Here is a 27,351-nt window from a genome sequence, read left to right as displayed (position 1 = left end):
AAGAAATGCCTCCTTATCCTGCACTCGTACTGTCCGTGTCGAGGCGTACAGCTGGGTTTGTTATTCCACAATGCTCGCCGCCAATTTTTTTTTAGCGTATTCGTTATTAACGATGCCTGCGTTCTTAAAAACGCTGATAACTGTTCTACGTTTCTCAGGGTGACATGAAATATCCTCTGTCGAAGTGTCACCATCCAAAGGACGTAATGGCTATATGTTTCACAGTGAGTGAGTGAGTGAGTGAGTGAGTGAGTGAGTGAGTGAGTGAGTGAGTGAGTGAGTGAGTGAGTGAGTGAGTGAGTGAGTGAGTGAGTGAGTGAGTCAACTTTATGTTATAACAAGCCGGATCTTTCGCCGCTCACCCGGTAGGACGTGTCCTCAGCCTAGCATACGTCGCGGCTTGTCGCCGTCGTTATGCGCGGTATCCAGAGTGCTCACCATGCTCTGATCTGCCAAAGGCTTTTTTATGCCGTTCGTGAGCCCGAATATAACATTGAGCCCTTCTAGGGTGGAATGTTTGTCTAAGATTGCTGCATCGGTTAGTAGGGCACATTTAAATTGCCGGCTTACGACTGCGACTTCTGTGGAATTGTTGATCCGCTTTCTTTTATCGTATCTCCAGCGGTGCCTTCCTTAGCCGTTTTTACAACGGGGGTTTAAAGCAGAAACTTCTTTGATTATCAAAAGCTTTACCGGAAAACTGAAATCTATGCCAACAGTACAAATAAGAACGTCACATGGTCCGAACTTCTGCGGTTTTTTCTTTCCTGGTGGTGCTTCCTAAAGCACCCGCTCAGGATTGAGCTCACCGCACGAACGACTATCGAAGCGTAAGTAAATAAAAGCAAAGACATCTGTTATTCCCGGTGTAGTCAACTCAAGGGCTTACGCTTTGATGCAGAGGCCCTTCTGGTTTATTAATATAGGTTCTTACACAAAAGGGGTGCAAAGTCACCCTTTGCAGCTAACCAAATCTCAACAGGAAGACCTCAAGCGCTGAGATTATGAATTTTTTTATTTTTTTATTTATTTATTTATTTATTTATTTAAAACTCCTTACAGGCCCCTTTACTGGGCAATCAGTAAGGGGGTAAGTGGTGAAGTGCTACAGATCATACAAAAAAAATTCACGTGTTACAAAGTATAGCAGCACAACTAATTGCGACGAGGTTTGTAATATAATTTAAGTTAGAAGACGATAACGAGAAAAATGGCAGCATCTCCACTCCGTGAATGATGGCGAGAATGCGGAGTACAGGGACTCGAAATGACATCCAAGTTGCGCCCAGAGTGACATCCGATTTGCACCGCGACCATCATTCGATTTCATTCCAGAGTTGCACCTTGATCGCTCCCTAAAGAAACTGCAATTCACGGCTCAAATCGAATCTCGCTTGATTTTGGCTTGATGATGGTGTGCGCATGGATAGATGCAGACGGATATTGGGAGGTTCTAAGGTACTCCGCACCGTTACAGGCGAGGAAGTGCGCCGTTTGGCTCTCGAGCACTAACTCACGGTCGTAGCCCAATGGGTAAGACGACTGACACTAACTCTGTCTGGTCTACCAGACACAGGCTCGAGTCCTGCCAGTGCCTGTGTGATTTTTAGTGATTGTAAATGCTATGCGCACGGACGCGGATGGACATTGTGCGGTCCTGAGGTACTCCGCACCTAAAAAAGAAAGGGCGATTGCATAGTGCACACACAAAATCTACGTACAAGTATGACAGAGTGAACCCAAATACAATCAGCATAGTATATGAAGGAGACATCAGCCACAGATAGCCGACTTTACCGACATGACGCACACCAATGAGTTGCTATAATTTGCAGAAGGCACAAAAGAAAAAGCACTAGCAAAAACGCGGAACCTACGTCCATACGCAGAAAACATTGCAGTGTACAACATTCATAATTGGGCAGAAAGTGCGACACTGAAAAAAAGAAAAAAAGAGAGTGAAAAGTTACAAAATAACGTTACAATATGAGTTACAAAATAATATTTGTTATAAGGAAGTCTATGTTCTTTAACTGGAAATCCAGGTGAGGCGCAGTTTTGCAGACGGAACTGATTGTTCACCCATCTAATCAGAGCGAAACAAAGAGGCCGAAAACTGGATTTGCTAACGTAATTAGCTGTTTTGGTTCGTAGGCCAAATCATGAGTATATTAACACCAAAGTGTATTCTGCCGGGATGCACCAAGATCTGAGCGACGTCATATCCGTCACGGAAATAACATTGCCTGAAAAACGCGGCTGCGCCAGGATTCAAGCCGGGTGCTCCATCACCACAACGGGAGGAACCAGGCCATTGACCGACTCCGCTACGAGCTGAAGCGCACACCGCCGCATGGACGCACCATATATCTCACCTATAACCTCCTCTATTTCGATGGTGCTGCCGTCTGAGAGGTTAAGCAATGTAGTGCATCACGATGCTAATGAGCGCCGACAGTTGGCGCCAGCTGAGCTCGTCACAACGCAACTGTCTTCCGTACACTCCACGGAGCAGGGACGCGGTGGTCGCGCATTTGCGAAAGCGGCGCGCCAGCAGGTTGTCGCTCGCCAAGCACACCCGTAAGACAGCGACGTAAATCATGTTCTTTTACTGCAGCGAACGGTGAGTTCGACAAACGATTCGCTGGCAACCCGTTCGCATGGTTTACGAGCGCGTGTGATTTCATTCGGTTTTACGCAGAGCTCGGGCGCGTTGAATCCAGTGTCTAATGTTGATAAGTCTGACGGTACCATACCGACGAAATATAAATAGCCATGTGTAAGTTCATATCGACGCAGAAAAAAAGTTCAACTGATCCCGTGAAGGCACATCTCACTTTCGTGTTTTGCCGATCCCTGCGAAAGAGGGATCAACCACATTTTTTGCACACTCATCGGCTCGCCAACATTTATTCAATGACATTGAAACTGCGTTAGAACGGTGGTTTGGGCTAGTTGGTGGTGCATACTGAAATTCGAAACAGCACAAAAAGACGGGACAAGGAAACTACGGGACAAGGAAACGACGGGACGGGCAGCGCCTAGTGTCGTCGTTTTCTTGTCCCGTCTTTTTGCGCTGTTTCGAATTTCAGTAGGACATTGAAACCTTTGCCTGACATACACAAACAAGGTTGGCGTAAAGATACAAACATACCTGTGGTGTTACCATATTTCACACTTTTCTCACTGCAATATCCGCAAAAGGAACCAATTTGAATGTATAATGCACGAAATAAAAATTCTTTGCCCCTTCGAAACATATTTAGCAATTTCTACGTAAACGAGAACGATGGTACATTAAAATAGTTGGTAAAACGTCAAGGTTTTATTCACAAGAACAATAACGAATAGCACATACAGTAGAACCCCGCTTTTACGTTCCTCAGTGCTGCGTTTTCCCGGATGCCAAGTTGCTTTTGTCTAGTCCCGGTGCAACGCCTGCTCTCTCGTATACGAAGTAGCTACAGTAAATGAAAGCTCTCTGTCTCACGCGTTTCAGCGACGTCTTTTCCCAACTTGTTAAATGAAAGCCTCAGGGGAGACGCGGGTTGAAGAGTGGTCGGTTGTATCTGTACTCCTTGTTTTGACTGTACGGCCATGACCGTACGGCTGTTCAAAACAAGCTTTCAGGGCCAGAAATAGCCCAGTGCATCGACAGCGGCCGCGTCAAGGACATATTCCAGCACCGCCCCTTGCCGCCACGTCGACAGCGATCGCGCGTGTAGCGGTTTCCTTGTCTGTGTGGACGGTATGGTGTGGCTTCCGCCGAAGCCTTTTTTTCTGCACCATTCATTTGTGGCCATTTGGCTCGAGTACGTTTTCAATTTTAATTTTTAAATGCGTGTCATTCCCAATGCCCCATAGTGAACAAGGACCTTTATTAGCCGAAGCATTGCGAGGTGAGTGAGACTGTTTTTGGGGCGTTTTTGTGTGGGCGATGCGAAAGACGTGTGAAAAGAATTCGCGAAGTGGGGCGACTCTCCCTAAAATAATTTTTCCTCTAAAAAAATCCGGAGTCTGCATTTTTGAAGCCAGATGCCTCTCTGTGCTCTGCGTATTACCTGAGGCACGGGAGCTGCGTCAATGATTAGCTGTCGGAACCAGGTTTGATGCTCTACTTTTGGAACACTGTAACAGGGGATCTTCGTTCAGAGGAGTTTGGACAGTAAGAAGATATCCATTTTAATAACGTCGCTTCACTTACAAACAAGAATTAATTCTCCTGTTGCATGGCATGTTGCTAGAGTTCGAAGGCGACCCGCCCTTCCACAGACATTGCACCCACCTTCTACTCGACCCCGTAAATTAGCCCAGAAATAAATTCAGAGGGTAGAGTTGCGCCAGTAACATGACGACACACCATTAAAAACCGGAAAAGCTTTGTAACTAGGCTCCAGAATTTTTTTTTCTGATTTTATTTGGTGCACGGGGCGTGCAACGGGGCTTCGTTGGGATGCCAGTTTAGACCTGTTCTCGTAATCTCCGACAGGGAGAAACTGGATATGCGTGGATTAGGGCGTACGGCCGGCCACTTGCGATTTTTGATATTGTCAGTTCCTCCGAACGAGAATAATGTCTTTCACCTTTGCAGTAAATTTCTGCATGCTTAGAATAAATACAAAGCAGTCCAATTCCGAGCACCTTCCCGGGCACCTTCCACATCCTAAACTATCAATATATATATAAGAAAACTTGCTGTAAGCGGAGCGCTTTTTTCTCAATTGTTTAATACCTCCCTAGGAATCAAGAATTACCTATTTATAGCATTTTATATAGGCAGAATTTTGCACTTTTAAATTGTCAGTTTATTGAATTGTTTAACTGAACTTGTTACTTCAAAATTACTCTGTTGCCCATGTAAAAACGAATCTCCTGCTATTTGTATACGTTAACTTAAATTCGCAGGTTTCTTCTTCTTCAATTTCTTCAATACCTTTTATCCTCCGAACAATTCCGTGCCGCACCGAATATTATGAAGATGTAACTAAACCTCAAAATAAAAGAGAGGTTGCTTTATAGCTTAGTACTTTCTACGTGTTCGCGTTACACCGGTTGTCAGTGAGGTAGCCCTCTTATATACAGTAGTCTTTCTTATAAAATTCTGTTAAAGAAAACAAACTATGTGCAAGTAACGTAACGTGTGTAGCGTATGTGTAATGTAGGTGGGAAGAAATAACGGATGTGCAAAGACAAAATGCATGGGTTCTAATATTTTGTGTTGTTCTCAACGAAGTTGATCCACGTTGAGCGTGGATCAACTCCCTCCTCCGCATTAAGTCGCGGACCAGCCGCCGGGCGGCAGCTTGACGGAGAACGAGGTTTCTGCCACTAAAGTAGGGTCACTCACAGTGGTGAGCTGCACAGCTGTAGTTATCGGAACCGTTATAAGGGTGGGAAGGATTAGGCACTCTAAAGTAGTGAAGCAATTACAAGGGCTGCCACGGATTCGGGAGTGTATCCCGTTAAAAACTATGTGAACATTCATGAGGGCTTGAGATCAACCAATGCCGCCCGCCGGATTCAGTGCCCTTGAGTTGCATCCTGCAATAAATGCTACAAGAACCGCTTTATGGTCTAGGTTTTGCGGATCGTGCTAGCCAAGACATCTCACAGGCTGCGTTTAGGCATGCGTTGCAATCAGAAAATCGGCATATCAATTGACAAGTTTTAATAAAAGAGAAACGCAACACAAACTTAAGAAAACGTCAATATAACAAACCCCTGCGGTCGGTTTGGAGCAGTGACGAAGTCGTAATATATTTTGCTTAGTTTCTTTTTTTTTCGCTTTTGTTGCTGCCTTCTTCAATACAAGACATGCTGCGGGCCTCAGCAGGGTTCGAGCGTTGACAAAGGTGACGGTATTGAAGGTTCTCCGCGGTATTTGTCTTCTGGTGATGATTGAGCTGCATTTTATGCCTTAGAGCGTTGCTGTAAATCCGGCGCGGTGGACGAATGGCGAATATTGCGGCGTCCATAGAAAGCACAAAGAACGAGGAGCGTGAGCTAACGCTACCACAGCGCACATATGCTGTTGAAATCTCGGCTAACTGCCGTGACAACTAACGGCAGCTACCGTGCGCTGATGCCTTTCGCGACAACTGAGTACATCCACGGCTTCACTTCAACCCGCTGACGAGCTGGCCAGGGCTCGTAGAGAATGGAAAAATGGAATAAAGAACGGAAATAGAGAACGGAAATAGAGACCTGTGGGTCGACGTAGTTTTTGTTTCCTTTCTGGGATCCGCTGTCAGTGTGGGGGACCGGCAGCAACGGCCTTGCAAAATCCGGATAGACTTGACCTCACCGCTCAACACTTATCCCGGCATATCAAGAACACCGCATGGCATAGCAAGAGGTCGACCTGCAGCGTCACCGTTTCTCCAGCCTTCCACCCCTAGGGGAAGATCCGCCAATTTTTTGGAGCCTGCAGAAAAAAGCGCACTGGAGTGGCACGCGCGCTATCGGCCCGTGAAAATAGAATCTGTGTTCTGCGTAAAAGGGAAAGCGGGACGCGCGGAGAAAAAGCGCCTACGCACTGAACAACGCAAGGTAACAAGCTGTCAAGCCATCGTCTACCTTTATTGGGAGAGGCAACAACTCCCATCTTTATTCGTCACGTTATTTCTTATACCGAAAGGTTTTGCAGCTCAAGCGTTGCTAGTGGGACCGATGGCGCTCTTTAAAAAAAGAAAAACTAATGCATTTCTCCCATACCTTGGTTGGTCGACCGAAAAGCTCTGACAAGATTTTTGGAAACACGGCGCGGGCGTGAGACCGGGCTCCCATTGGTGTCAAAGCGCTTACTTGAAAATGGCGAAAAAGGAACGCTTCTAGATAAGCCAATACGCGCATCGATCATGAAGGAGCCCAATGGGATATCCTTATCTCACAAACCGCGCATTAGTACACATTCAGATCGTCCATAGCCGCGTTTACTTAGTGCGTGAAGAATTGTCGCATGGCTTTGTTCGTTTGCGATTTGCGACTTTGAAGGTTTCACAATCGGTTGGGCGTACTTTTTACGAAAGTTACGCGCACTTTAAGCTTTTACGCTTCTCTGAACTGCCCTTAGGAAGGTGGTAAATTTGTGCACTCTAGCTTTAAACGTTACAAATTAACTTCACAAGAATATATTTTCCTGGGGAAGCGTAATACGGACCTAAACTTGATCTTGGAGATGTGTGACGGTGCTGTTGTCATCACAGAACGGAAGCCGAGTAAAGAGCAGGGCAGAGCGGGTTAGCAAGTGGAACGAGTTCTGCAGAGAAAGTCATGGCGGCGTGCAAGAGGACAGCAGAGAAAGAAAGCGTCATCGCTTCATACGCTTGCGTCTTCGCGTAGCCCGTGGAGAAAAGGCCATTTTGCTTTCCGTTCGCCTGGGACCCCTAACTTGCACAGCAAGTGGATCCAACGCCACCCTTGCCCATAAGGACTGCCGATTACGTAGTCGTGCCCAAGACGGATGCCTGGTTTCCACAGGGGAAACCGCGTTGCTGTGCGGAAGCGGCAGCGCACCTGGAGCAAGCAAAACAACCCCTTAACTCCCCGCTTTCATTCTTTGCGCTGCTGAGCATGAGGTCGCGGGTTGGATTCCCGGCCACGGCAGCAACTTTTCTGATTAAGGCGAAAAGCAAAAACGCCCGTGTGCACGAGATTTCGGCGCACGTTAAAGATCCCCAGGTGATCAAAATTAATCCGCAGCCCTCCACTACGGCGTGCCTCACCGCCTGCGCTTCGTCGGTGCGTTGAACCCTACAATCAACCAATCAACTCCCCGCTTTCTTTGCGCCTGTTTTAGAGGGGAAACCTTCTTGTGTGGCAAACGGTGCTTAAGAAGATAGGTGAAGTGTCCACGTGGTGATGTGGTGTTCCTCTTTGGATATGTCGTTATACTTACCTCAGTTGTTGGAAAAAGGAGCTGTTTTTAACGCACCGCGTTAAGGGCCCTGTGTGGGCGTCGGCGTCGTCGACGGCATTTACTGTGAGCAAAAAATTTCGTAGCACCATCATGCGAAGCCCAATTAAGCCTGCCGGCACTGCAGTGAAAATAAATACAAGCACACGACAAATTGTGCGGGTTTAAAATGCGCGTGTGCCGAGCTGGATGCGAGTGCGTTGCCCCATGCGATAAACTGCCACCCTGCAAAAGGGGGAACTAATGTTAGCGTGGTGTGCGCCGCGTGGCAGGTTAACGCGATAGCTCGTGATTAGAACATGTGCGCGCGAGCCGTCGAGACGCCTCAATCTACGGCAGCCAGTGTTCCTGCAACGGTAATTTGCGCGAGAAGGCTGACAAACCAAACCGAAAAAGAAACACAAACGCTACGTAGGACTACACGTCTTTACATCCTGTTTCAGATTATCTGGGCATACTGGGGAACGACATAATAGAATTCGCGATTGAGCTTTTATAAACGGCTAATCACCCTACCGGCGTAGTTTTTGTGTCGATTGGCAAGGGTAAGTTGTATTGCAGAGTGCTTGCCGTCCGTCCAGGTTTTAAATCTCCTAGTTGTTACGGTACCTGCGTTGTTACCGAGGCTGATAACCACCCAATGTTTTTCAGGCTTGCACAGGCAGCAGTTCTTTCGAGGAATCAGTGTCTAAAGGCCATAATAGGACTGCAAGCTTCGTCGGGATGTGCCATATCCACACTGTTTTCCATGCAACAAGCGCCCTACGGCAATTATTATGTGTCCGCGTGAACCGAGCAACACAGTTGAACCCTAGACCTTCGGTGAAAATTTTTAAACATTTTACATCGATTAGTAGGCACTTTTTATTTTGGCCATTTATGCTTTCGACATCTGCGGAATTGTTCTTTTCTTTTCTTCAATCGCCTGCAGCAGCTTTCGTAGCAGTGTTTAAAACTGGGCTTTCGAACTGACAGGTCTTTCACGCAAAAGAACTTAATAGCAACCAAAAATTAACTGTAAGGAAACCTCAATTTCTTTTAAAAAAATTTATCTATAATTTTTGCGTTTTAAACTATCGATCAGGACTTGCACCCTACACGGTTTAAATATACATGAATATAAGGAGTAGAAAAAGGGTAGCGAGGGTTTCTGTTTTGCCGGTGAGGTAAATTCAAGAGCTGACACTTACAGATCGAAGTTCTGCTGGTTTCTGTCAAAAAGGATGCCAAGGCTGTCAAGCCACACTTCTACTTGTCACTTGTGGAGTCACTTGTCAAGTCACAAGGATGTCAAGGATGTCAAGTAGGAAACACTTTTTGCAGCTAACCAAATCTCAATAGGAAAACTTGAAGCGCTGTGGATATCATAAAAAGGAAGGAAATATAATTGGTTCTGCGGAGACCGATCTCGTTTAAGAATTGGAGGGAAAATTCATATAAAGCGCGGTTGCACGGAGGGCAACAATTGATCACCTATCTAACAAGATTTAAAGAAAGCGGCCCAAAATACGGTAAGCCCAATGGAAAGCTTTATGTTAATGTAAAGAACTACTCGCGTTTTAGATCAAATCGTGGCTATTTCGCGATGTTGTCTGCTGGTAAATATTTATTCAAGAATATTCCAACTTTTGCGTTGCACACAAGAGTACGGCTGACACAAACGTGCCAATGTATCTGTGGCATGCTCTCCGTTAAGTAGGGGAACAAAAATGTTTATCCACTTATAAAAAATTACTTTAAATGACTACGCAAACGAGAACGCTGGATCAATAAAATTGCTGGTACAACGACAAGCTTTTATTGCAGACAATATTTATGGGCAGGATTTTTCTTGCATAAGGCCAATGTTAGGATAATCGCACAGGCTTTTCCTGTCTGTCCAAGTCAGCAAACCCACCCATAAAATATTCCGCGTGTCGCCCACTCCTTGCTTGTACTCAATATGCATGGAAGCCCTCGCTCCCACACGCGCCAGATACATGTTTATGCGACTAGTGAGATTAAAGCCTAAGATATGAAGTGGGGTGCAGCGCTGTAACTGCATAAATGTGGTCGTTGTTTCACATTTATCGGGGGAGACAAATCTCAAAACAGGGTTTCCTGGCAAGATCGCCGTGCTTCTGCCGCTGCTGAGTCAAGGACAGATTGCGGCGCCGTCAGTTTCCGCAAGATCGGCAAAGATTACGCGTGCAATAGCTTACTTGCTTGCCTGAGCGGTTTGCTATCGCTTTTTCCAAGCATTTTGGTCCCATACATTCACTTGCGATCACCGGACCACGGAGCAATACGCCGGACTCTCGAGAAGCTTCATGCGTCCACTGTTTATGTGCGTGTCATTGGCGAAAGAAGTTCGGATACACGGCAGGAAGTGACCAAAGGTGACCAGGGCATTTCTGAGCTGACGCTTTGCCACGTGAGTAAGCTAGTTCATGAGACATCTGGAGTGGTGTCATAAGAATGAAGGCGTATAAAACCAGACTATGGCGACTCCCGCCCCCTAAAACGTTTTGTGTTTCTGAATCCAGCATCACTTTGTGCTTTTTGTGCTATGCCCGGCGACAGAACTGTCTAACCCACTTAACTGTCCTGACGTGCACCTGTGTACAAATTTGGAAGAGAGAAGTAGCGGAATATTATTTACAGGAAGTTGGGCAGTCTGCTCACACCCACCTAAAAACGTTCGCGTCGCCCATTATATGTCGCTATCACGGCGCCTAGGTAATGAAGGTGCTACATGCTGCTTGGGTGTGAGAGCTACCCGTGCTGTCGCGGTAATATCGGCAACCAATTTTTTCGCTTGCCCCATGTACAGTAATTCCGAACGAAGATACGCAGGTAACATTTGCACCAACAATGTGAAGTTACACCGATGAATAGAGGAAATGTGTTCTGTGATTGGTGTGCTGGTGCTATTCTGAATTTAAGCTGTGCATAGCCCCGTGCTACGGATGTTCGCATGGATGTTACTTTAGATCATTGCTGTTTTTATATAATCTGTTATATATAATGTGTTTATATATATATTGTGTTATATTCTGTTATTCTGTTATATTCTGTTATATATAATATGTTTTTATAAAATCTGCTGTTTTTATATAATAAATATGTACATGCTTAGAAAAAATTCCGCAGCTAAGCTCTCAACATGCTCCCCTGTCTTTTCATATAGTAAAACATCTGCATGCGATGATATCTTCGTAGAAAGGATAAATTATTTATAGCATCCAGTTATTGCTCCATTTTTAAAGCGAAGCATTAGTGCTCTCACTGATGGCGTCTGTAACGCGAAAACGCCGAAGTGAAAGAAAATAACGCTTCCGGCGGGCGGAAGCGACCCTTGGTGCCTCGCGTCATGACTCCAGCGTCTATGCGTTTGCTCTAATTCGACATGGGCGAAGGGATTTGAAAAACTGAGACGAGAACCAATGAATCTGTCACGATGAAACCTCTTGTTCAAGCATCATCATCATTTGACGGCGGCGTGCGTGATTTTGTTTTTGTGCATATAGTTATGTATTTAAACCCGTCTTTTCATGTGTCTTACATACGTCTGTGTGCATGTGAAACGTTCTACAATAACATTGTCTATATAAAAATGAACTTGGAACTACCTAAGTTCGTAATATTTTGGGCATTACCCATTTTTAAAGCCTTTTATCTACAGAAATGTTTCATAAACCGGAGAATATTTTAAAATTATCGCTTAATATCGCCATAGCACGTATATCGCTGTATATTTGGGTACGTTTCACGGTATCGAATTTACATTGGGTGTCCGTAGGATAGTCCTCGCATTTAGTGCAGGTCTTTTAGAGTAATGATGCTTTAAAATGAAGCAAGGAATAATAAATAATCTGCCGAAACAAACCCTGAAGACTTTACAACTTTTTTTTTATTTTTCTCTGCAAAGTCGACCCACGTCCAGTGATGTCCGCGTCTCCTGCGCATGGAATCACGGCCCTGTTGCGAGCGGACAGCTTGGTGGAAGCTGCGTCGTCTGCCGCCAGTGTAGCGTTACTCGCAGTGCTCAGCTTTTCAGCTGCCGTTGGAGCACTTCTATTTGTGGCCAAGATCCTGCACTCTAAAATGGTGGAGCAGCTTAAAGGGCTGCCACAGATTCGCGAGTACTTCCCGTTCCAGACACTGTGGATACTCATGAGAGCCTGCAATCAGCCAATGTCGCCCGCCGGATTTAGTGCCCGTAAGTTGCATCATGATAGGTCTTACTGTATTCGCCTTAAGGTCCAGTTTTGGCCGTTTGGGAACGCAGATATATGGCAGACTGCATTTATACTTGCTTTTCAATAAAAAAAAACTGCATACCAAAGGCTAGGTTCAAATGAAAGAGAAACTTAACACAAAGTTAAAAACAACTTTTGATTAACGGAACTTCAAGGGACCGAAAAAATTAGTTCCATTTAACAGGAGTTTCGTTTAGTGAGAGATGTGCGAAAATGAAAATTTATGTGCATACATATTCTTAGTACCATTTCATAGAACTCTAAGCACTAGAAGGTGAACGTAGCTGATAGTTTTACAGAAAGCAAAAAATAAGAGGTTGAGACGCAGCATTGACAAACTTTTTTTGGCAACAATTAGTCACTGTGCACTAAACATGCATCATTTTTTTGCTTGAGTCCTTGAAACTGCATCTTCAGCATCATTTTTTCGTGGTACTTAAGCTTTGGACTAACTTTCAGGTCCTCGTTCCTTCAGGAAAAATTCTCTAAAATACTGCACAGGTGACGCCCCTCCTTGAACTGGGGTATATTCTACGGTAGCTATATCTTCAAATTAATATAATGGCTTATCCTCCTCGCCAACCTCTTCATTGCAAACGCTTCCTTTGGGGCCGGAATCGTGAAGTATCGAAAGCATCCTGTAGCTTCCCTTGACGTGCGGGATGAGCTGCTTTTCGGGACACCATGCTTCGTCGCGAGCGCCGTCTTTGGGTTAAAGCCGCTTTCAAAGTCAAGAATGATGTCCATCTTCTTTTCTAACGTAACAGCATGGTGTGCACACTTCTGGGCTGCCATTGAAACAACGGAGGGTAGTGGCCTTAACTTCGCGAGTGATGACGAGGCACCAAATCTAGAAGACAGCAACGTGGTAATGGAGCCCGAATAGCACCATTATGGCACGAACGAGGCAGCAGGAGATAAGCCCTGTAACCTCGGCGAGTTCACTTGAGACCGAACGACGAGAACAAGAACTACAACGTCACATTCGTCGCCTTAACACGGCTGACTACTAACGATACGAGGTTTACGACATCGACGAGGCCAAAAAAAAAAAAACGAAACAACCCGAAATGGAAAAGGTACATGCTCATGGCAATGGGTCTGACAATATAACCCATATTCGGCTCCGTTTACACGGAGGCGCGGAAAGTTTAGTTTCCATTAACAAAAGCTTTTTTAACGTTATCTGAATACAAAACAAATCAACGTACAAGCTACTGTTCTGTTTAAGCGGAAATTCCGTTTAAGCAACTTCCGTTTATCGAGATTATACTGTATAACAGAAGTCATTGGTACGATTCGAGAAGGGGACCAAGTGAACCGTCCGTTTGCTGAATTCGCGTTTTTTCCCTTTTTGCGGTTTTCTCAAACGAAAGGCATGCTGCTGGCATCATTAGAGTTGGTGCGTTGCAACGGTAGGTTACTCTATTTGAGGGTCTCCAAGTTACTAGTCTTCTGGTGGTGTGGCGTTCCCCTTCGCGAATGCTTTGTGATGAGTTCAACGTGGGAGACAAACGGCATATCTTACAACGCCTATACAAAACAGAACCCACTACGAACGTAAGCTAACGATACTACAGTGCACAGATGCCATACGTATCTAGGCTTACCGCCAAAGCAACATCAAGCAGCTTCGGTATGCTGATGCTGTGTGCAACAACCGAGTAGCTCTATGGAGTCACAGCGAACTGCCGTAGACTTGGTCAAGGCCCGGGAAGAGTGCAAGACGCCGCAGTCGTAGGCTGAATAGAGCAGCAGCACACGAGTTGTTGAGCTAGCTCGATTGACCAAGCATGGATCATGTTGAAAGCCCTACCGCCAACGAAGGCGCCGCTCAACCTACAAGTTCACCCGGACATTTTGCTTACGTAAACGTGGAGTTTTTGAAGTGGTTTCTAGATGCCAAAAAAGGCTGTAATTTATGTTTAGAAATATGGTTGCATAGAAAGTTTCCCACGAATAAGAGTTAATCAACGAGATTCTACATTCACGGTTCCTGATAAAGAAATAGAAAACTTCATGATTCCGGCAAAGTATCTTTCATGTAATGCTAAGATAGAGTAAGTACACGAACACATAATGCCAGAATTATTCGCTGAAGCTCAGCTGCACCACAAAATAAATTATTTCACCAATATTGACATTGAAGTCACAAAGACTCAGACATGTGTCAGAAAACGATGCTAGCATCAGCGAAGTTACGTATCAGCTGAACAAAGATTGCATTTGCCCGTCTTGGCTACGAATGCATGGAGCACGCATCATTAGGAGCTCGAATTTTTTTGAGCTGATATTGGCTCCCCTAACTTTGTATTGCTCGCGCTAAGAATTTTTCAGTCGCAGGTTTCGCAATGGCGGAAATAAAATGGCCTGAGAGAGCATGCAGTATTTTAGAACAAATGTTTATTGATTACCCGGATCCACCCCAGCTCATCTCATGCGTCGACGTTCATGCACTTGTGACGATAAGTACTAGCTCCGTTCATTCGAAACTCTTCAAGTTCTTGTTTAGACGAAATCCGCTGAACAACCTCTCCACCCTCCGCCTCTCAGTAATACAGTGCCACTACGTTGAGGGTGACCCTCTAGACCTATGTAAACCAGAATTTCGGGCCAGTGGCCATAGATTTGAAACCACATCCCCTTTCCAGCTTCATGGCCTGTGACAGGAACGTTGGTCGTTTAACATTATATGTTTAATTGATGATATGGCAGGTAACGGTAAATGCATTCCCGGCGGATCAGAAGAACAAGTGTAAGTGATTTTCGATTGTACGCGGCTAATGTTCGTGCTATCCGTTCAAAGGAAAATTGTTAAGTCTCCTAAAACAGTAAAAAAAAAAACGGGTTCCATGCTGTAAATTGAAAGTTTTTTTTTTTTTTGCTCCAGTGATTTTTGATGCAGTAAGGGGCCACCATGCGACATTCCAGAGGTTCGGCTTGTATCTATGGTTCAGCGGTTTTATGCCTATGCTGACGGTCTTCAAGCCAGAGTACGTTGAGGTAAGTCGGTATGGGTTGAAAATGTTTTTGCAATTTGTCCACAGTGAAAAAAATGCCGCTTCTTGACATTTTTTGTTTTACATTTATTCCGCTTCAAACATAACGATATCTTGTATGCGCAAATCTTCGCTGAGGTGCTTCAACTAGCATGACGAACCAGCTTCCGTAGCAGTCGTGGAACTTTGACACGGAGTTTCACATGGTACACTGTGCTATTTTTTTTAATAATCTAACGTATCTACTCCCCTTTCGAAGAACGTAATTGTATTTATGGGGGACAAAATAATTCAGTGTTTACCACCAGTATTACAATTTTTTGAAGCGCAGGCCTTTCAACACGGAATATTATTTCATTGCACTATTGCTACTTTAAAGAATATTGCCTAAATACTCAAATGTTTAAATCGCTGCCTGAAATTCAGATCAAGGAAACTATCCTGAACAATGAGTAAGGTAAACTTGCGTCGAATATTTTCAGCCTTGCGGAGAACAGTATTGAACTAAATTAAAGGCAATTTATTAAACGCAGCTTCTCTAAGGGTGGCAAAACTATTTTCCAGTATTGCCTTACTAACTGGCAAACCTTTTGGGGGGCTTTTAATTAGACATCAACTCCCATGAGCAAAGTACGGGCCTATATTATTCTGTGAGCGTAAAGATGAGGCATGCTGACCGATGTTTTCAGTGCCGATCCATCAAAATAGCAGATGACAGAAAAGCAGGAAAAGAAAGAGCACAAGGGAGCGATGGCACCGTATTACTGCCGCTGCCGACGTTACAAGGAAGACGTCAAGTCGAAGCGAGGCTCGCCATCGTTCCATGTGACCTCTGTCGAAGCTTCTAAGCGTTGTAAATGGAGCAGATAGAGGGCGGTAAAAGACGAATCAATGGGAATAACGACGACTAAATGCAGCTGCTAGTGGACAACAAAACGTGTACAGGCAGCAAATGCCCTTCGTAAAGCATTAAACGTGAGCACTGGTACAGTTAGAGCGCAACGCGCGGTAGACACTGTGCATAAGCGGCATGTAAGCAGTGCCGTGTTCCTGACGTCCGAAAACGAGGCAAGGCGGTGATCGGACGGGCGTATCGCGTATCCTCCAGCACACCAGCGAGAAATACAAAATGGTCGCGTATTTGTCAGTATACAGCAGTGAATCTCCAACTTTGTTTTAAATTGAGTATAGCCAATCATTCCGGGCTAACGGCCACCCGTTGAACTTCACCCCCTTTATGCCACTGTTCAACTTAACGAGCTAAAACCGTGAGCAAGAATACTTGTAACAACATCCTTCAGCCGTTTATTCCCTGCAACTATTGCGTGACCGGAGGGAATATTCGCCTGAAACACGAGATTAGCCATGTAAGCTCCGCCAGGCATTTTATGCGCTTACTTCCTCTCTGCGGTGTCGTAAGTTTGCATCTTAAGGAGCGACCCTGATCGTCATTCGCACATACAGCCACCGCTGTTCGTAAAATCTCCCAAATGGGGACACATTAAAGGCGGCTCGGGAGCGAATCAGGGTCGCAGACGAAGCGCTTTCGGCGCAACCACTTGCTGCGCCTGTTAGTGACTGCTTCCCGATGTTGCCTAGCAAAGTTTTTTTTTTTTTTCTGGCATAACATCCTTTCCCTTTCCGCGCTTTATTGACAGAACCCGTACTCTTTAAAAATACTGGTGCACAAAAACGGCACATTGTTTGCCAGGCAGAACCCCTCAGCGTACTGCCCTTGATTCATAGGCTGCCAGGTTAGAGTAGTGTACGGGCCCGGGCCGACCCGCAAGACCTGGCCCGGCCAGAAGTCGATTATCGGCGGGCCCGGGCCGGGTTCGGGCTCAATGCCATGAGCCCGGGCCGGGCTTCGGCTCGACGCCATGGGCCCGGGCTGGGCTTGGGCTTGAATTCATAGGCCCAGCCATGAATAGTTCTGGCGTGAAGTGTACAAATAAGCATTAAAAGGAATATCCTCAGTTTATTTTTACGCGCTCCTTGATGTTAGTTGTACGCGTTGCTTGAAAAACGGGTTCTGCTCAGTCTGATAGTCGCTACACTAAGTTTAATGACACTTCATGTACAGCGTCAAGATTTTATATTTTGAGGTATAACATACCAATGATACAATAAGAAAAAAGGCCCTGGCGGGGAAGGAAATAATACCGACAACCTGGAGCTCTGCACCTATGTCTATGTACACATGTGCTTTAGATGCTGCACCAATAGAACTGTGGCTGCCGTGGTCGGGAATCAAACTCACGTGCTAGAGAAACACCACCGCTTACCAACCACTGCAGGTAAAATATTCAATGACCCGCCGCCGTGGCTCAGTGATTAAGGCGTTGTGCTGCTGAGCACGATGTCGCGGGTTCGATCCCCGGCCGCGGCGGCCGCTTTTCTGATGAAGGCGAAAAGCAAAAACGCCCGTGTGTAAGAGATTTCGGCTCACGTTAAAGATTCCCAGGTGGCCAAAATTATTCCGGAGCCCTTCACTACGGCGCGCCTCATCGCTTGCGTTGCGCCGGCGCTTTAAACTCTCCAATCAAATCAAATAAAAAATATTCCACACATGTACATACTCGTGCATTCAGAAGCGGAGCGAAAATTTCAGCAACACCAACTTGTGTCCGAGACAAGCAGGTCAAGTTGCCAAGACTGTGGTCATCGAAGGTAATGGTGTGTATCGTGTAAGAATGCAAGCTATTATTACGCCGATGTGGCCTGAACTGAAGACGGTGTAAGCTAAACTACGTGCACTTTTAAACCCTCATTTTTTGCGTTTGAATTCATAACGTGCTTGTACAGACTAGATGCTCCGTCTAAATTCTCGCTACGAAGACACTCAACCAAATAAAATGAAGACATTTTCTTCAGCGTCTAAGCCTCTAAGCGTCTAAACCTGGTCACACACATGGAGACCCTCCCTAAGCTTAATAATAAATGACCGTGCCCGGGCCAGACCCCGGCTAGGTGTTACAAACCGGAGCCGGGCTCGGGCTTCATAAAGCGGACTCGGGCCGGGCCCAGGCCTTAAAATCAGGCCCGTGCAGTGCTCTGTAAGCCACCTTCTCCGACATCGTTAGACGGGCCCTATTGCCTGACTCAAACTCGCTAATCACTTCTCAGCAGCCGCGCTCCGTACTTGGGATGGGTACGTTGGGATGTCGTTAACAGATAGGGCGGCGGATGTTGCCGGTTAGCGGATGAGGGGGATGAGTCATTGTCGACAGGTGCGTCAGTCGAGGCCCTTCTGCAGGAGCCTGGAAGGGGAATATGGCGGTCCGCACTTCGCCTTGACGTGCCCTTTGCAACGTCAGCAGTAATGTGAAAGTGAGCGCCACAACAACCGCGCGCTCTTCTGGTCTTTACAGTGGTGCCCCTCGCTTTGTTGGCAGATCTACGGCCAAATCTTGGCTGACGTTCCTTATGGGCAAAGACGAGAATTGTGAATAACAAAGAGGTGCTCCCCACCTGAGCGTCACCAGTCGTATTCACGTGATCGAATCGTCTTTGAATTAGTTCTTGCTCAGTTGCATTGGTTTTAAAGTACGCGCTTTGGTTATCGTAGCAGTTCTGATCAAGCTGTTGCAGCATTACTTCATTCCGAGTGGATTTATTTACACTGAAACATGGCGTACATTTAAAGCTTCGTTATATTTTCTGCTGTGAATGCTCCGAGAATATGGTACAAATTGTTTACTTAACGTTTATGAAAAGTACAGGAAGATGTTCAAGCACAACGTGGCGAACGCGACCTTCAAGTGGTCTTCCCTTGGTGCGATCTTTACAAGCAGTTTTCGAGTGCCCTACATTGTAAAACTGGATGCGCTGTTTTCATTGCTACGGGGACTTCTGTAACAAAAAATAATATTTACTAACTAGACTTAATTTTACTCTCTCATGCAAAAATGGCCTTTTTTTCTGTTTCAGGAAATTCTTTCAAGCCACAAGATGTTGACCAAAGCACCCCAGTACGCAATGCTTCACAGTTGGCTAGGCACTGGATTACTCACAAGGTAGCCTAACAGTGGGTTGAGAAATTCAATTCACTTCACATTTAGCCTCCCTGGAATTCTCATCCCTAATCCTATGAGCTTCTGACATATTGCACCTTGAATTAGCATAAAACCTTTATTTAGCGGTACCACAGGCACACAATAGTGCGCTTTGTCCGAGCTAATACCGGATAGCAGTGAACTGGGAAATGGAGCAGGGTAGTTGGTACATCACATATTCGTGGAAAACCACGGGAGAGAAAACACCATGGTCGCGTAACAGTGAAATAAGCAAGGTGTATTAAAACTGTATCGAAAGCCAACTTATGGAACTAAAAAAAACTGAACTAAGATACCAGCATCAAAAAAGCAATCTGAGACGGACGTGCGCAGTCTAGCGTCACCGTATGAAGTGTCGCGGTGTTTTCTGTGCACGGATATACCTCGAAGCGGTGTCCTTCCCGTAACCACCGAGTTAAAACGAGGATATAAGACGCTGTCAATTCAAGTCGGACGATCTATGTTAGTGACTACAAAGTCCATTTCCTTTTAAGCAAGATTGCACAGCTCGGCATACCCCAAAAAGTGCGAATGGGAGCAGCACTTCGAACACAGAACAAGATACCTGGGTGTTCTGGTACTCTGGTAAAAAAAGAGACCTTAAGGCATAATTCGTGGCAATGTACTACAAAATAAAGGCAAGAAACGCAGTCTAACGGCATAAGCGGAAAAAGAAAAACAGGCAACCTTATTTTAGGGATTTGCTATAAGAGCGTACTCACCGAGATGCATCGGGAATATTTCTTTTTAAACAACGGAATCATTATTTACGCCGTGTTCACATATTTAAGGTAACAATGCACTCTAAGCAATCGCCGTGGGTGGGCTACACCAAGACGCCTTGCAAACACCAATAAACGTTACCAAATACGGGAACTGGAAAATGATAATGCCAAGCATGCGATTAGAGCAAAATATAGATTTTATTCACTGAAAAGTTTAGCGGGCAATCTCTTCGCTTGGCAACATTGACAACCGCCATTACCGTGCCCGCTGCGCCTGCGCATGCGCTTTGCGCCCGCATCTCGTAGGGAAGAAAAACACCAGCGTGCATCGTCTCCCGCGTTTCAACCCGATTCGTGGCTGTAGCGTCAACAGATATATTACAATCCCACTCACATTATCTGGTGGCACTCTACTTGCTCCCGAGCACTTCGCATCCCCCGGTGGATGAAACCACGGCTGTGAACGAAACCGACACGATGCGCAAGAGGCCGACGCTGCAGCTGCCTTCGCCCACGGGCGTCGCCACAAGTGCCGTGTAATGCGTGGCTCAGTACTAAAAACCAAATAACGGTTTGGAATAAATGTTTCACTTATTTACGATGTTAGCGTAGCAGCTAGTGCATCTGAGGCCGTCTCCCAGCCGACACAATCGCTGCGAAGCGCAAGCGATCTTTCTACAAATCATCCAAGTTAGGCTTCCGCACCGCAAAATTTTCGGGGACAATATTTTTGTTGTTTTCCTTGAACAGGTGACAGACCTTGAGTGCAAACAACTTTCACTGGCATACGCACTTGACTCGCTTCATCATGACGCTGCCACACAGTTTCGCGCATACGCGGACTTCAAATGTTTTACCATTCTACATAGTAGTGCGACGATTTCATCCGTGTCTGGCCCTGAGTAGATAGTATGGTGCTGCACGTAACTGCATTTGGCGTCGATGTGTGATTTGGTGTTAGGTGGGGCATAGTTTGGCACATGAAACAGTTCACTGCAGTCATGTTCTGCGCTTTTTCGGGCACCAGAACGGACAAATACTGCCATATCATGGAGCCCCACGTAACCAATGCGGCGTCGCGTTAGCAAGACCGACGCTTGGGAAAACGCATGGCACCACACGCGCACGGCTTCCCGCATGCGTGACAGGCCAGTGAATACAACCTATAGAATCAGCGCTTGCACAACAGGGCATGGCGTGTTGTGCTGTGATGAACGAGTGCAGATTCGGTGCCGAATAGGCTGCAGACATTGCTTTGGGCTGTTAACATGGGAGGCGAGGCATAAATGTCTGATGCGAAGCACGCCTAACCACGATACTCGAAAATTGTTTCGTACGCCCCCCTGCCACTCCTTTTATTTTAGCGCTCTAGGTTTGAAAGCCCTAAAATACTACGCAATCAACCAGTTGTCACGGAAACCTTTGTGTTACTCGTTTCACTTCCTATCTGAAGAATGCCTGCTATATTGCTATAATTAGTAGATAAGTTTTGCTACTTAGTTTTAAACAATTTGAATCCAAAGATAGCGAAATCGCCTTCAAAAGAGACCATAATTAAAAATTATTTTTGATGCAGAAAAATACCCCTTTCTGGCTACAGACTGTCACGAGGTAACGACGAAGAGGTCGTTTAGAGAATACCTCTGTGGTGTTGAAGAAGAGCTGTTGACGAAGAAGCTGTGTCCCGGCCGAAGCCTGCGAGGGTTCTGTCTCACGGCGGGCAGCGTGAACATAGTGTAAATACATCGCTCACATGGCTCATGCTCCGTATCCTTTGCCCTGCTGCCATAGAACATGTTTTGGTGAAAGTGCGGGGTGACAATATTTTCGTCCTGGTTGTGTTAACCAATGTTCCACACGAGGGTAGTGTGATCACCGCAAATGCAAATATTTGCACAACAAAACGTTGGGAAACAAAAAACTACGTCTTCTGTTTTCGACATTTTTGCGAGAAAATTTTGCTTTCAAACATGTGTGATGGCATCGTGGATTTAAAATTACGAGAAGAACCCAATAATAAAGGCCGACGAGGGAAGCTAAGTTATGGTTCGTTACTGTTGCTGATGCTAGCCAGTGGTTTCTGTGCAGGGGGTCAAGTTCAGTGAGCACCACAGAAACATCGGTGGCAACACTGAAGTTTGTGGCGCTCATCGCTGAAGAGAACATCCTAGAGGCGTTTCTCCCACTCGTCACGGCCTCTTACAAATTAGTTAGGAACGCAATAAGCAGCAATAGGAAAACTCGGGCCAGCAAAATGAACACCGACATGGTAAAAAGCGCACTAGACGGGGACAGACGAAGAGACAGTGACACGGGACGAGCACACGGTGAACTAGCGCTCGTGCCGTGTCACTGCCTCTTCTTCTGTACCCGCCTAGTGGGCTTTTTACAATTTCGAAGTCGTATCCACAACTAGCCCAAATTTATGCGCAAAATGAACAGGAGCGGATGAATCAATAATAGGTAAAGTTCACGAGCACCATGGTTTTTAAGGGAATATATTCGGATCACATTTCTAACGATCAACCGTAATGTGTAGTTCAGCAAACTGAGTTGCACAGTAGTGACTTTTTCCTCAAAAGAAACAGCGTTGCGCCACCCACGACGCACCTCTGATGACCAAATTTATGAGGAGAAACATACTGTGGCCTGGCAGTAATCAGTGCCCCTACAAACTTTGTGGAAGAGCAGGAATGTCAATGTTTTGTTTCTCCCATCAGCAATGGAGAAAAGTGGCACGGGAGGCGACGTCTCTTCGCGCCTGCCTTCCACTTTCGGATTCTGGAGGACTTTATAGACACCATCAACGCTCAGTCATTAATTCTTGCCACGAAGCTTGCAAAGCCCTCGAGTAACAAAGAGAACTGTAACGTGGTGCCGCTTGTTACCGCGTGCACCTTAGACATCGTATGTGGTGAGTCTGTCAAATAAATTGGCGAAGCAGTCTACTTTCTTGGCAAGCCCGCGTTCAACTGTCCTACCAATGCATGTCTGTTTGCTTTTCAGAAACAGTCATGGGGACTACCATTTCAGCGCAAAGTGACGAAAACAGCCCCTATGTGGTCGCGGTCTACAGGTACGGATATAGTTCGCCACAGCAGAGCTCGCGGGGTGACTACACTGTATAAGTGAGTGCTCTTTGGGCCTCAGGACTGTTGAGAAAGCCACAATTTTAAAATTATAAACTAACAATCTTCGTGAATATTTCTATGGTGGCCCCTAAATAACCTAGGTCATCTCGCCCCACACCGCTCAACGGGAGATAGCGAAGATTTCCCGGTAGGTAGTACCGGCTGAGAGCACTTGTAGAAAATAAAAGCTCAATTAATCAATCCATTTCAAAGCCATCTCATTGTATTTGTATTTATGCCCAGGATGGGCCGGATCCTTATTGAACGAATCTTCAAACCTCTCCTGCAAGCGGATTTGATATTCAAACTCTCGCCAGTTGGCCGAGAATATAACAACTGCCTTGATTCCCTGCACTCTTTCACCCGAAAGGTATGAATTTAACATAACCAGATACTACACAATGAAGTTGAACATTCTGTTTAGGTTGATTTTAGGGATTTCGGGAGGGAAAACCATAAAGAATACAGAATTTGCTTGCAGAAAATGAATAATATAGAGCGCCAAATCTTACGGCGAATAAACCAAAAGCCATAAAAAGAATTCGCATAAATTCTCACAGCCGTGGCGCTAAATGACGCCGGTATTTTAAAGGTCCGGAATGCCTATGTTTCATTAGAGAAAAAAAAGTTATTTCGCGCTTACCAGAGCCCGTCAAGAACCCCGACATCAGTTTCGCTCTCTAGTAAAATGATTGCGTAGAACGTTGTAGTGATATTGCGGGCTCTACCCACCACGGTTATTCAGTGGCTAAGGTGCTGTGCTGCTGAGCGCGAGTACCCGGGTTCGATTCCCGGCCGCGGCTGCCGCTTTTCAGATAGAGGCGAAAAGCAAAAGCGCCCGTGTGTACGAGATTTCGGCGCACGCTGAAGACCCGGAGTGGTAAAAATTAATTCAGAACCCTCCACTACCGCGCACCTCATCGCCTGCGTTGCGTCGGTGCATTACTCCCTGGAATCAATCAATACACATTACAGATTTTGCCCCATACTTGTAAATTAAGCTTACTTCTTGAAACAACAAAATAGAGTGTCGTTTCTCGGTGAGAACAGCGCTTCGTGTGAGCACACTTTCTCTAATTTCTCCCGTCAATTCTTAAAATTGTTCATGCTACAAATATTTACGGTTGTGTCATGTACGCCCTAAAATTAAGTGCAGTTTCAAAGAGCTGAACGTGACTTGTAGCTTGTAGTCCAAACACTCGGCTCTAGTTTCGAACCGTTGGGATCATTGCTCGTTGTAAGTCATTCTGAGCGCTATAGTACCTCGCGTTGGCATAAAAATGGCGGGGATGACGATATGCAGTAGTATATGTGATTCACTGCCAAGTTGTTTTGACTTAAGCTGACACATGTTACGTTTATCGTTTTGGTATCACCGACACAGGTGATAGCTGAGCGCAAAAAGTCGCTACGCAGGGATGTTGACGGTGGCCTGATCCCGCGCCAAGAAGATGCATCGTCTGCCAATGTCACCCGCAAAATACGGCGTCCTTTCATGGACCTCCTCCTTCTGGAGCATTTCAAGGGCAACATCACCGAGGACGGCATTCGGGAAGAGGTGGACACGTTCATGTTTGCGGTATGCTGTCCCCCATGCTTGTGGAACCAATGAGCCAGGAAGCAACTTCCGCAGTTCGATGCTTCTGGATAGTGCGCAACCGCCGCCTCCATGTTAAGTCTGTAAGTGAATAACGTGCCTCACACGCAACAAAAAAATAGAGTATAATAGATTCCCGTTAATAGAGAATCCACGGGACCGCACAAAACTTCGAACTAGCCAAATTTCCGAATAAACGGAAAGCACAACCCACCATTGCCTGCAGTCCGCAACAGGTCTCCTTCATTGACTTGTTTCAGAATCTCAACTGTCAGCGGAAGTTCGAGCGTAGGATACGGGTTTCCACCACAGCTAGTACGCATCCCTAAAAACAAAGCGTGAAGCGTTCACAACACAGACTGCTCACACAAGGCTGTGCCCAAACATCAACAAAAAAAAAGGTTGAGAACTTCAAAACAGAGGCATGCATACGCTGGTGCCAGGCGAAACTGGCTTTCCGCTTTATGAACTGCGCGCTGCCTCAGTTGCGATGGCGTCGACGTCTGTACAGAACACAGCGCTGTTTTTTTCATTGGAAATTCCCATAATATCGAGGAAGGGCAGTCACCTCAATGCTTCTTATTTGAAATAACTTTCAATCAACCGATGTAAGGGGTTCTGGCTTCGAATTACCGAGGGGGTTTTTATACTCGATGTAATGTAAACATCCCGGGATGAGCAAATCACTTCCAACTCATCAAACATTCCAATCAAGCGACTTCGAATTACCCAAACTCGCTGTACAAAGAACAAAGATGAGGATTGGTAGTAACTATTGGGGCGTTATTCATTGTGGTGAGCGAAATAATTTCTGGAGAGACCGCTGACAGGCTTTCATAAATTGACTTTGCTTTAGGTTTAACCACTTCTAATTGTGGGTATCGTGTTCCGGTGAAATGTCATGGAGGGTGGTTGTGGTGAAAACATTTATTGAACATTTGTTAGCCGAAGAGCAGCCTCTATGCGTGGGGTCGTCAGTCCAGGACTCCAATGGTGGACGCTGTCCGGCGGGACCGCTCGATTAGCCGTTGCTGGTCTTGCGGGGCAGTGCTGGACAGAGCAGCCTCCCAAAAGGAGAGGGTGGGGATTCATATAGGGGTAAGCCCCTCTGGTGGACGCGGACACTCCCATACAGAGTAGTAGAGGGTGGGAGTGGGGCTTTGGCAAGCCGGGCAGTTGCTAGCGTAATGGGTGGAGAAGAAGAGGTGTTTGTGGTGTAAGTTTGGGCACGTGTGTGTCTGGAGCTGCCTCCATGACGTCCCTTACGAAAATGCCATATATGGCCCATATATAAATTATATGTGGCCATATAAAGCTATATATGTGTTCATATCAGGCTATAACGTGCCATATATGGGGGCAAATAGGGCCATATATGGCGTGGTCAGCCCATATATGGCGCCAAATATGGCCATATATGGCCCCACGTGAAGCCAAATATGGCGCGTCCAACCCATGTATGGCTCCAATTACATCCATATATGGCGCCCAGTACAGCCGTATATGGCCTGGTCAACCCATATATGGCGCCTTCTACATCCATATATGGCGAAACGTTCTTCGTTATACAGGGTGTCCCAGCTATCGTGCACCAAGATTTAAAAAAATAGCAATGGCGTTACTCAAAGAATACCTAGTGCACAATGTTTGCAGTACCGTGGAGAAGCAGACAGTAATTTTTTTGTTAATGATACTTAACTAATTAATTGTAATTAATTACCTAACTCGAGAATTACTGTCCTAATCACTGAAGTGTCAATGAGGAACTTGTAGGTACCCACGAGGGGCATCTAACTGCGGTATTTTCACCGAAGAACTAATTGCCTACTTATTTATTATGACTGACAAAGAAAACCCACGAAATATGAAAAATACTACGTGAAGGCGCTTCCGCGCGCATTGTAAAGCAGCATCCCCATATAAGCTGATTGTAAGCAACTGCTTCCCTTGTCACCTGCCCGAAGAGACAGCGCATCACCTTGATAATGGAATGCATGGAAGGAGCAGCAACAGCAAGATTTGCGGGGCGCGTGTGCAGATAAGGCACAAACTCGGTCGCGATTTCTTCTTTATTTCTTTTGTTTATTTAATTCTGGCTATCTCAGAGGCCGCCTGTTTGAGGGCGTTGCTTTACGATGCACGCAGAGGCGCCGTCACGTGGGGTTTCGTATTTCGCGGGTTTTCTTTATTAGCCAGAATAAATGAGTACGCAATTGGTTCGCCGCTGAAAATACCGCACTTAGATGCCCCTCGTGGGTACCTGCAAGTGCCTCATTGACACTTTAGTGATTAGGACAGTGCTTCTCGAGTTAGAAAATTAATTACAATTAATTAGTTAAGTCTCATTACCAATAAAATGCTGTCCACTTCTTCACAGTGCTGCAAACAATATCCACTAGGTTTTCTTCGAGTTACGCCATTACTCTTTTTTTTAATCTTGGTGCATGATATCTGGGACACCCTGTATGGCTTGAACAACAGCTATATGACACAATCAGATTTATATTTTACACTAAATGCAGCCAGATATCCGACCAGTTACTGATATATACAATTGATTCACGCAGTTCCAAAGTAATATATATGCAAATACTCTAACTATTTAATTAACAATCACAGGAATATGAATTCCCTGTCAATATAAATTATCCGAAAACACTTTCTCTTTAATTACTCAGTTACGTTGCT

At 45.7% G+C, this 27,351-nt stretch overlaps 1 protein-coding gene across 5 annotated transcripts in view; it reads left to right on the top strand.

Annotated features, from left to right (window-relative positions):
- Positions 1 to 3,761: 3,761 nt before the first annotated feature.
- The window catches only part of LOC144153962 (cytochrome P450 4V2-like), a 137,134-nt gene continuing 113,544 nt past the window's right edge, over positions 3,762 to 27,351 (top strand). The window contains exons 1-8 of one of the 5 annotated variants that reach the window (XM_077685756.1): positions 3,762 to 3,899; positions 11,826 to 12,116; positions 15,047 to 15,159; positions 19,086 to 19,171; positions 22,656 to 22,849; positions 22,942 to 23,011; positions 23,310 to 23,436; positions 24,451 to 24,645. In XM_077685756.1, coding sequence (XP_077541882.1) covers positions 3,854 to 3,899; positions 11,826 to 12,116; positions 15,047 to 15,159; positions 19,086 to 19,171; positions 22,656 to 22,849; positions 22,942 to 23,011; positions 23,310 to 23,436; positions 24,451 to 24,645 — 1,122 coding nt within the window. In that variant the 5' untranslated portion in view covers positions 3,762 to 3,853. Of the gene's footprint in view, positions 3,900 to 9,357; positions 10,329 to 11,825; positions 12,117 to 15,046; positions 15,160 to 19,085; positions 19,172 to 22,655; positions 22,850 to 22,941; positions 23,012 to 23,309; positions 23,437 to 24,450; positions 24,646 to 27,351 lie in introns of those variants that run through there. The other 4 variants (XM_077685755.1, XM_077685757.1, XM_077685758.1 and 1 more) reach the window with 4 other exon arrangements.

This window comes from Haemaphysalis longicornis, unplaced genomic scaffold (genome assembly GCF_048455015.1).
Source record: "Haemaphysalis longicornis isolate Haplotype H1 unplaced genomic scaffold, Haemaphysalis longicornis Haplotype H1 scaffold_9, whole genome shotgun sequence".
In the NCBI taxonomy this organism is placed as follows: domain Eukaryota; kingdom Metazoa; phylum Arthropoda; class Arachnida; order Ixodida; family Ixodidae; genus Haemaphysalis; species Haemaphysalis longicornis.
This window is presented reverse-complemented; position numbering and strand designations above follow the sequence as displayed.